At 45.7% G+C, this 11,302-nt stretch overlaps 1 protein-coding gene across 1 annotated transcript in view; it reads right to left on the minus strand.

The window, feature by feature from the left end:
* Positions 1–231: 231 nt before the first annotated feature.
* LOC129694907 (galectin-3-binding protein A-like) overlaps positions 232–11,302 on the minus strand; it is a 23,776-nt gene continuing 12,705 nt past the window's right edge. Inside the window, exons 5-6 of the mRNA XM_055631664.1 lie at positions 8,839–8,955; positions 232–1,700 (exon numbers count right to left, since the gene is read on the minus strand). Coding sequence (XP_055487639.1) covers positions 1,612–1,700; positions 8,839–8,955 — 206 coding nt within the window. The 3' untranslated portion in view covers positions 232–1,611. The remainder of the gene's footprint in view (positions 1,701–8,838; positions 8,956–11,302) is intronic.

Here is an 11,302-nt window from a genome sequence, read left to right on the forward strand (position 1 = left end):
TACACCAAGCCAATTAACCTGCAAACTTGTACGTCTTTGGAGTGTGAGAGGAAACCGGAGCATCCGTAGAAAACCCACGCAGGTCACGGGGTGAACGTGCAAACTCTGTACAGAGAGCACCCGTAATTAGGATCAAACCATGGTCTCCGCACTGTGAGGCAGCAACTCTACCGCTGCACCACTGTGACCTCATACGAATAATTAATATACAAATAATTTTGAGGCAAATGATGCAAATGTAAACTGCTTTATTTAAAATAAAAGTCTAGAAGTTGGGAGGTCACGTTGCAGTTGTACAAGACGTTGGTGAGGCTGCATTTAGAATATTGTGTTCAGTTCTGGGCACCGTGTTACAGGAAATATGTCGTCAAGCTTTGAAAGGGCGGCAGAGAAGATTTACGAGGATGTTGCCGGGACTCGAGGGGCCTGAGCTACAGGGAGAGGTTGGGGCAGGCTGAGCCTCTATTCCTAGGAGCACAGCAGGATAAGGGTGATCTGATGGAGGTGTGTAAAATCACGAGAGGAATAGATCGGGTAGACGCACAGTCTCTTGCCCAGAGTAGGGGAATGGAGGACCCGAGGACATGGGTTTAAGGTGAGAGAGGGGGGGGAATATTTATCTATATAAATCTATCCATCTATCTGCTATATGTCTTTATCCATCTCAGAAATATAGGAACATAGACAATACATGTATAGAGCTCTGGTAAGACCACATCTACAGTATTGCGTACAGTTTTGGTCTCCAAATTTGAGGAAGGACATCCTTGTAATTGAGGTAGTGCAGCGTAGGTGCACGAGATTGATTCCTGGGATGGCGGGACTGTCATATGAGGAAAGATTGAAAAGACTAGGCTTGTATTCACTGGAGTTTAGAAGGATGAGGGGGGATCTTGTGGAAACATATAAAATTATAAAAGGACTGGACAAGCTAGATGCAGGAAAAATGTTCCCAATGTTGGGCGAGTCGAGAACCAGGGGCCACAGTCTTAGAATAAAAGGGATCCCATTTAAGACTGAGGTGAGAAAAAACGTTTTCACCCAGAGAGTTGGGAATTTGTGGAATTCCCTGCCACAGAAGGCAGTGGAGGTCAAGTTACTGGATGGATTTAAGAGAGAGTTAGATAGAGCTCTAGGGGCTAGTGGAGTCAAGGGATATGGGGAGAAGGCAGGCACGGGTTATTGATTGGGGACAATCAGCCATGATCACAGTGAATGGCGGTGCTGGCTCGAAGGGCCAAATGGCCTCCTCCTGCACCTATTTTCTATGTTTCTATGCTTCTATAATAGGAATATGAGGGTCAACTTTTCCACACAGGTAGGTGTATGGAATGAGCTGCTGGAGAAGGTAGTTGAGGCTGGGACAATCACAACACTTGGACAGATACATGGATAGGGCAGGTTTAGAGGGATATGGGCCAAACATGGGCAGCAGGTGGGACTAGTGTAGATGGGGCACGTTGGCCAGTGTGGCCAAGTTGGGCCGAAGGGCCTGTTTCCACACTGTATCGTTCAATGACTGTTTGAATGATAGCATGTATGTTTCATAGTTCATACAGTTGGCATTTGTATTATGGGAATATAGTATGGAAAAATTCAAGTAGTTCCTGCTCAAATTGAGCTATCTTCATCGATATCTTCAGTCCGATCTTGCTCATCTTGATTAGTGATTAATGGTTGTAGATTGTGGAGACGACTTCCTGTGAGTTACAGAGATATTGTAGTCAGAATCATAGTCGTGGAAACAGGCCCTTCGGCCCAACTTGCCCAACCTTCCCATCTACAATAGTCCCACCTGCCTGCCCACCCGCGTTTGCTCCATATCCCTCCAAACCTGAATTTGGGTGCTTCTTGTTCATCAGTCATTACTTAAGCATGGATAGAAAATTGGTTGACAGACAGGAAACAAAGAGGAGGGATTAACGGGTCCCTTTCAGAATGGCAGGCAGTGACAAGTTGGGTACTGCAAGGCTCGGTGCTGGGACCGCAACTATTTACAATATATATTAATGATTTAGATGAAGGGATTACAAGTAACATTAACAAATTTGCAGATGACACAAAGCTGGCTGGCATTGTGAACTGTGAGGAGGATGCTATGACAATGCAGGGTGACTTGGACAGGTTGGGTGAATGGGTAGATGCATGGCAGATGCAGTTTAATGTAGATCAATGTGAGGTTATCCACTTCGGTGGCAAAAACAGGAAGGCAGATTATTATCTGAATGGTGTCAAGTTGGGAAAAGATGAAGTACAACAGGATCTGGGGGTCCTTGTACATCAGTCACTGAAAGTAAGCATGCAGGTACAGCAGGCAGTGAAGAAAGTGAATGGCATGATGGCCTTCATAACAAGAGGAGTTGTGTATAGGAGAAAAAAGGTCCTTCTGCAGTTGTACAGAGCCCTAGTGAGACCATACCTGGAGTATTGTGTGCAGTTTTGGTCTATAAATATGAGGAAGAACATTCTTGCTATTGAGGAAGTGCAGCGTAGATATACCAGGTAAATTCCCGGGATGGCGGGACTGTCATATTGCATCAGGGGACATTTTATGGGAAGGATGTAGAAGAGAAATGGAGGACATTTAAAATGTCCTCCATGTCCTCCAAAAACACTTTTTCACCCAGACAATAGACAATAGGTGCAGGAGTAGGCCATTCGACCCTTCGAGCCAGCACCGCCATTCAATGTGATCATAGCTGATCATCCACAATCAGTACCCCATTCCTGCCTTCTCCCCATATCCCCTGACTCCGCTATCTTTAAGAGCCCTATCTAGCTCTCTCTTGAAAGTATCCAGAGAACCTGCCTCCAACGCCCTGTGAGGCAGAGAATCCACAGACTCACCTCTCTCTGTGAGAAATAGTGTATCCTCGTCTCCGTTCTAAATGGATTATTTCTTATTGTTAAACTGTGGCACCTGGTTCTGGACTCCCCCAACATCGGGAAAATGTTTCCTACCTCTAGCGTGTCCAAGCCCTTAACAATCTTATATGTTTCAATGAGATGCCCTCTCATCCTTCTAAACTCCATAGTATACAGGCCCAGTTACTCTATTCTCTCAGCATATGGCAGTCCCACCATCCCGAGAATTAACCTTGTAAACCTACACTGCACTTCCTCAATAGCCAGAGTGTCCAGAGAGTTGTGGGTCTGTGGAATTCTCTGCCTCAGAGGGCGATGGAGGCCGGTTCTCTGGACACTTTCAAGTGAGAGCTAGATAGGGCTCTTAAAGATAGCGGAGTCAGGGGATATGGGGAGAAGGCAGGGATGGGGTACTGATTGTGTATGATCAGCCATTATCACATTGGATGGCGGTGCTGGCTCGAAGGGCCGAATGGCCTACTGCACCTGTTGTCTATTGTCTATTGTCTATCCATGTACCTGTCTAAGTGTCTTAGAGTTATTGAGTCTTGCAGCATGGAAACAGGCCCTTTAGCCCAAGAAAGGCACAAAAAGCTGGGGTAACTCAGCGGGTGAGGCAGCATCTTTGGAGAGAAGGAATGGGCGACGTTTCGGGTCGAGAGTATTGTGTTCAGTTCTGGGCACCATGTTACAGGAAAGATGTCGTCAAGCTGGAAAGGGTGCAGAGAGGATTTACGCGGATGTTGCTGGGACTTGAGGTCATTTGCAGTTGTCTATTGGAGGGATATGGGCCAAACGCGGGCAGGTGGGCCTGAGCTACAGGGAGAGGTTGGGGCAGGCTAGGACTCTATTTCTAGGAGCACAGGAGGATGAGGGGTGATCTTATAGAGATGTACAAAATCACCAGAAGAATAGATCGGGTAGACGCACAGAGTCTCTTGCCCAGAGTAGGGGAAGCGAGGACCCGAGGACATGGGTTTAAGGTGAGAGAGGGGGTAAAGATTTAATAGAATCTTATAGAGTCTTATAAAAAGGATTTTATAGAAACATATAAAATTATAAAAGGACTGGACAAGCTAGATGCAGGAAAAATGTTCCCAATGTTGGGCGAGTCGAGAACCAGGGGCCACAGTCTTAGAATAAAGGGGAGGTCATTTAAGACTGAGGTGAGAAAAAACGTTTTCACCCATAGAGTTGAGAATTTGTGGAATTCCCTGCCACAGAGGGCAGTGGAGGCCAAGTCACTGGATGGATTTGGGAGAGAGTTAGATAGAGCTCTAGGAGCTAGTGGAATCAAAGGATATGGGGAGAAGGCAGGCACAGATTATTGATCGGGGACGATCAGCCATGATCACAGTGAATTGCGGTGCAGGCTCAAAATAGACTCCTCCTGCACCCATTTTGTATGTTTCTATAATAGGAACCTGAGGGTCAGCTTTTCCACACAGAACGGAGATGAGGAAACACTTTTTCACCCAGAGACAATATACAATAGGTGCAGGAGTAGGCCATTCGTGTATGGAATGAGCTGCCGGAGGAGGTAGTTGAGGCAGGGACTATCACAACACTTGGACAGGTACATGGATAGGACAGGTTTGGAGGGATATGGGCCACACGCGGGCAGCAAGTGGGACTAGTGTAGATGGGGCATGTTGGGCCGTAGGAAGGGCCTGTTTCCATGCTGTGTGACTCTGTGACAAGATGTTGATAATTAGAAACATAGAAACATAGAAATTAGGTGCAGGAGTAGGCCATTCGGCACTTCGAGCCTGCACCGCCATTCAATATGATCATGGCTGATCATCCAACTCAGTATCCCGTACCTGCCTTCTCTCCATACCCTCTGAACCCCTTAGCCACAAGGGCCACATCTAACTCCCTCTTAAATATAGCCAATGAACTGGCCTCGACTACCCTCTGCGGCAGAGAGTTCCAGAGATTCACCACTCTCTGTGTGAAAAAAGTTCTTCTCATCTCGGTTTTAAAGGATTTCCCCCTTATCCTTAAGCTGTGACCCTTTGTCCTGGACTTCCCCAACATCGGGAGCAATCTTCCTGCATCTAGCCTGTCCAACCCCTTAAGAATTTTGTAAGTTTCTATAAGATCCCCTCTCCATCTCTTAAATTCTAGAGAGTATAAAACAAGTCTATCCAGTCTTTCTTCATAACACAGCCCGGACATCCCAGGAATCAGTCTGGTGAACCTTCTCTGCACTCCCTCTATGGCAATAATGCCCTTCCTCAGATTTGGAGACCAAAACTGTACGCAACACTCCAGGTGTGGTCTCACCAAGACCCTGTACAACTGCAGTAGAACCTCCCAGCTTCTATACTCAAATCCTTTTGCTATGAAAGCTAACATACCATTCGGTTTCTTCACTGCCTGCTGCACCTGCATGCCTACTTTCAATGACTGGTGTACCATGACACCCAGGTCTCGCTGCATATCCCCTTTTCCTAGTCGGCCACCATTTAGATAATAGTCTGCTTTCCTGTTTTTGCCACCAAAATGGATAACCTCACATTTATCCACATTATACTGCATCTGCCAAACATTTGCCCACTCACCCAGCCTATTCAAGTCACCTTGCAGCATCCTAGCATCCTCCTCACAGCTAACACTGCCCCCCAGCTTAATGTCATCCGCAAACTTGGAGATATTGCCTTCAATTCCCTCATCCAGATCATTAATATATATTGTAAATAGCTGGGGTCCCAGCACTGAGCCTTGCGGTACCCCACTAGTCACTGCCTGCCATTGTGAAAAGGGCCCGTTTACTCCTACTCTTTGCTTCCTGTTTGCCAGCCAGTTCTCTATCCACATCAATACTGAACCCCCAATGCCATGTACTTTAAGTTTGTATACTAATCTCTTATGTGGGACCTTGTCTAAAGCCTTCTGGAAGTCCAGATACACCACATCCACTGGTTCTCCCTTATCCATTCTACTAGTTACATCCTCGAAAAATTCTATAAGATTCGTCAGACATGATTTACCTTTCGTAAATCCATGCTGACTTTGTCCAATGATTTCACCACTTTCCAAATGTGCTGCTATCCCATCTTTAATAACTGACTCTAGCAGTTTCCCCACTACCGATGTTAGACTAACTGGTCTGTAATTCCCCATTTTCTCTCTCCCTCCCTTCTTAATAAGTGGGGTTACGTTTGCTACCCGCCAATCTTCAGTAACTACTCCAGAATCTAAAGGGTTTCGAAAGATTATTACTAATGCATCCACTATTTCTGGAGCTACTTCCTTAAGTACTCTGGGATGCAGCCTATCTGGCCCTGGGGATTTATCAGCCTTTAATCCATTCAATTTACCCAACACCACTTCCCGGCTAACCTGGATTTCACTCAATTCCTCCAACTCCTTTGACCTGCGGTCCCCTGCTATTTCCGGCAATTTATTTATGTCTTCCTTTGTGAAGACGGAACCAAAGTAGTTATTCAATTGGTCCGCCATATCCTTGTTCCCCATGATCAACTCACCTGTTTCTGACTGCAAGGGACCTACATTTGTTTTAACCATATAACCATATAACCATATAACAATACAGCACGGAAACAGGCCATCTCGGCCCTACAAGTCCATGCCGAACAAATTTTTTTCCCCTTAGTCCCACCTGCCTGCACTCGTACCATAACCCTCCATTCCCTTCTCATCCATATGCCTATCCAATTTATTTTTAAATGATACCAATGAACCTGCCTCCACCACTTCCACTGGGAGCTCATTCCACACCGCCACCACTCTCTGCGTAAAGATATTCCCCCTCATATTACCCCTAAACTTCTGTCCCTTAATTCTGAAGTCATGTCCTCTTGTTTGAATTTTTCCTATTCTCAAAGGGAAAAGCTTGTCCACATCAACTCTGTCTATCCCTCTCATCATTTTAAAGACCTCTATCAGGTCCCCCCTTAACCTTCTGCGCTCCAAAGAATAAAGCCCCAACTTGTTCAACCTTTCTCTGTAACTTAGTTGCTGAAACCCAGGCAACATTCTAGTAAATCTCCTCTGTACTCTCTCTATTTTGTTGACATCCTTCCTATAATTTGGCAACCAAAATTGTACACCATACTCCAGATTTGGCCTCACCAATGCCTTGTACAATTTTAACATTACATCCCAGCTTCTATACTCAATGCTCTGATTTATAAAGGCTAGCATACCAAAAGCTTTCTTTACCACCCTATCTATATGAGATTCCACCTTCAAGGAACTATGCACGGTTATACCCAGATCCCTCTGTTCAACCGTATTCTTCAATTCCCTACCATTTACCATGTACATCCTATTTTGATTTGTCCTGCCAAGGTGTAGCACCTCACATTTATCAGCATTAAACTCCATCTGCCATCTTTCAGCCCATTTTTCCAAATGGCCTAAATCACTCTGTAGACTTTGGAAATCCTCTTCATTATCCACAACACCCCCTATCTTGGTATCATCTGCATACTTACTAATCCAATTTACCACACCTTCATCCAGATCATTGATGTACATGACAAACAACAAAGGACCCAACACAGATCCCTGAGGCACCCCACTAGTCACCTGCCTCCAACCCGATAAACAGCCATCCACCATTACCCTCTGGCTTCTCCCATTCAGCCACTGTTGAATCCATCTTGCTATTCCTGCATTTATACCCAACAGTTGAACCTTCTTAACCAATCTTCCATGAGGAACCTTGTCAAAGGCCTTACTAAAGTCCATATAGACAACATCCACTGCTTTACCCTCGTCAATTTCCCTAGTAACCTCTTCAAAAAATTCAAGAAGATTAGTCAAACATGACCTTCCAGGTTTTAACTAATCTCTTTCTTTTCAAATATCTATAAAAACTTTTTCAGTCAGTTTTTATGTTCCCTGCCAGTTTTCTTTCATAATCTATTTTTCCTTTCCTAATTAAGCCCTTTGTCCTCCTCTGCTGGTCTCTGAATTTCTCCCAGTCCTCCTTTATGCTGCTTTTTCTGGCTAATTTGTACGCATCATCCTTCGCTTTGATACTATCCCTGATTTCCCTTGTTATCCACGGATGTACTACCTACCCTGATTTATTCTTTTGCCAAACTGGGATGAACAATTTTTGTAGTTCATCCATGCAGTCTTTAAATGTTTTCCATTGCATATCCACCGTCAACCCTATTAGAATTAATTGCCAGTCAATCTTGGCCAATTCACGTCTCATACCCTCAAAGTTACCTTTCTTTAAGTTCAGAACCATTGTTTCTGAATTAACAATGTCACGCTCCATCCTAATGAAGAACTCAACCATATTATGGTCACTCTTGCCCAAGGGGGCACATACAACAAGATTGCTAACTAACCCTTCCTCATTACTCAATACCCAGTCTAAAATAGCCTGCTCTCTCGTTGGTTCCTCTACATGTTGATTTAGATAACTATCCCGCATACATTCCAAGAAATCCTCTTCCTCAGCACCCCTGCCAATTTGATTCACCCAATCCATATGTAGATTGAAGTCACCCATTATAACTGTTTTGCCTTTGTCGCACGCATTTCTAATTTCCTGTTTGATACCATCTCCAACTTCACTACTACTGTTAGGTGGCCTGTACACAACACCCACCAGCGTTTTCTGCCCCTTAGTGTTTCGCAGCTCTACCCACACCGATTCCACATCCTCCAAACTAATGTCCTTCCTTTCCATTGCATTAATCCCCTCTCTAATCAGTAACACTACCCCACCTCCTTTTCCTTTCTCTCTATCCCTCCTGAATATTGAATATCCCTGGATGTTCAGCTCCCAGCCTTGGTCACCCTGGAGCCATGTCTCCGTGATCCCAAATATATCATAGTCATTAATAGCTATCTGCACACTCAACTCATCCACCTTATTACGAATGCTCCTTGCATTGAGACACAAAGCCTTCAGGCTTGTTTTTACAATTCTGCTACAGCCACAGCGAAGTCTGAATTTATGGGCAAGTTGGTATTTCTCACCTTTGCGTTCCCAGATGTAGCCCGATTTCCGATAACGGTTTAGCGCAAACAGTCCAAGGACAAGAGCAATGATCATTCCCGCAGAAAGACCGATGATTTTCTTCCTGTTCATGGGCCCTATAATGGGAAAGGTTGAATAATCCCATCAAATATCAACATGAAAATCCTGATACTGTGTGTTTCAATAGTCAAGTGTATTACAGGCAATTGCTCCCAGATGGGACAACAAAATCCTTGCTTGAAATCACCTTCCCCTATAGATGAGGATCGTACCAGGGTCTCTTCCATACCCCGCAACACTGCTCTCACTCCCCATCCCCCCACTCGTAACAAGTGCCGAGTCCCCCTTGCCCTCACCTTTCACCCCACCAGCTGTCACAAACAACACATAATCCTCCAACATTTTCGCCACCTCCAACATGACCCCACCACTCGCCACATCTTCCCATCTCCCCCCCCTTTTGGCCTTCCGCAGAGACCGCTCCCTCCGTAATTCCCTGGTCAATTCTTCCTTTCCCTCCCGCACCACCCCCTCCCCGGGCAACCGCAAGAGATGCTACACTTGTCGCTTTACCTCGCCTCTCGACTCCATTCAAGGACCCAAGCAGTCGTTCCAGGTGCGACAGAGGTTCACCTGCACCACCTCCAACCTCATCTATTGCATCCGCTGCTCTAGATGTCAGTTGCTCTACATCGGTGAAACCAAGCGTAGGCTTGGCGATCGTTTCGCCGTACACCTCCACACGGTCCACATTAACCAACTTGATCTCCCGGTGGCTCAGCACTTCAACTCCCCCTCCCATTCTGAATCCAACCTCTCTGTCCTGGGCCTCCTCCATGGCCAGAGTGAGGACCACCGTAAATTGGAGGAGCAGCACCTTATAATTCGCTTGGACAGTTTACGCCCCAGCAGTATGAACATTGATTTCTCTAATTTCAGGTAGTCCCTGCTTTCCCCTCTCCTTCCCAGCTTTCCCTCAGCCCACTGGCTCCACCTCTTCCTCTCTTCTTCCCGCCCCCCACCCTCACATCAGTCTCGACCCGAAACGTCACCTATGCCTTCGCTCCATAGATGCTGCCTCACCCGCTGAGTTTCTCCAGCATTTGTGTCCACATTACATGACATTGTGTGGCTCTCACTCCAAGCAAGGTTGATCAGTGCTGCTATCTGCACTTTGCAGTTTTGCTCAGGTTTAGCTGGGAGGAAGAGCAGCCTTCTCACAACAAGAAACAAAGAACACAACACACATTAGGAAAACTCAACACAAAACACGAAACATCCACCACAGTGAATGAATGAATATGTTTATTGGCCAAGTATTCACATACAAGGAATTTGCCTTGGTGCTCCGCCCACAAGTGTCAACATGACATACAGTTATATCTCATTACTCTCATCATCAACAATACCACAGCCACATCTGTGGAGTCTTTTAAGTTCCTGGGAACCATCATCTCCAAGGACCTTAAGTGGGGGGCTACCATCGACTCCACAGTGAAAAAGGCACAACAGAGGATGTACTTCCTGCGGCAGCTGAGGAAGCACAATCTGCCACAGGCATTGATGGTCCAATTCAACATGGCCATCGTAGAGTCTGTTCTCACCTTCTCCATCATGGTCTGGTTTGGCTCGGCCACCAAGCACGATACCTGGAGGCTGCAGCGAATCGTCCGATCAGCAGAGAAGGTTATTGGCTGCAACCTTCCCTCCATTGACGAACTGTACACTGCAAGAGCCAGGAAGTGAGCGGGCAAGATCATCTCTGACCCCTCTCACCCTGGCCACAAACTCTTTGAATCACTTCCCTCTGGAAGGCAACTCCGGACTGTCAAAGCAGCTTTATCCACTCAACAGCCAAAAATCTGTACACTCCTTTTGCTCTGGTATTTTAATTAATTCACATCTTAATTCACATGTTTAATCGATAATGTTTTATTATTAATGTTTTATGTTTTATGTATAATTCCTAACTGTCAGTGTATGTCATGTTGACACTTGCGGGCGGAGCACCAAGGCAAATTCCTTGTATGTGAATACTTGGCCAATAAACCTATTCATTCAGTCAAAATAGGTGGAGGAGGCCATTCGACCCTTCGAGCCAGCACAGCCATTCAATATGATCACGGCTGATCATCCACAATCAGTACCCCGTTCCTGCCTTCGCCCCATAGCCCTTGATTCCATTAGCCCTAAGAGATAAATCTAACTCTCTCTTGAAAACATCCAGTGAATTGGCTCCACTGCCTTCTGTGGCAGAGAATTCCACAGATTCACAACTCTCTGGGTGGTAACATTTCTCCTCATCTCAGTCCCAAATAGCCAATCCCTTATTCTTAAACTGGGTGTGGCTGGTTCTGGACTCCCCAACATTGGGAACATGTGCCCTGCCTCTAGTGTGTCCAATCCCTTAAGAATTTTAGATGTTTCTATAAGAACCCCTCTCATCCTAAATTCCAGTGAATA

Source organism: Leucoraja erinacea, unplaced genomic scaffold (assembly GCF_028641065.1).
Source record: "Leucoraja erinacea ecotype New England unplaced genomic scaffold, Leri_hhj_1 Leri_850S, whole genome shotgun sequence".
Classification (NCBI taxonomy): Eukaryota; Metazoa; Chordata; class Chondrichthyes; order Rajiformes; family Rajidae; genus Leucoraja; species Leucoraja erinaceus.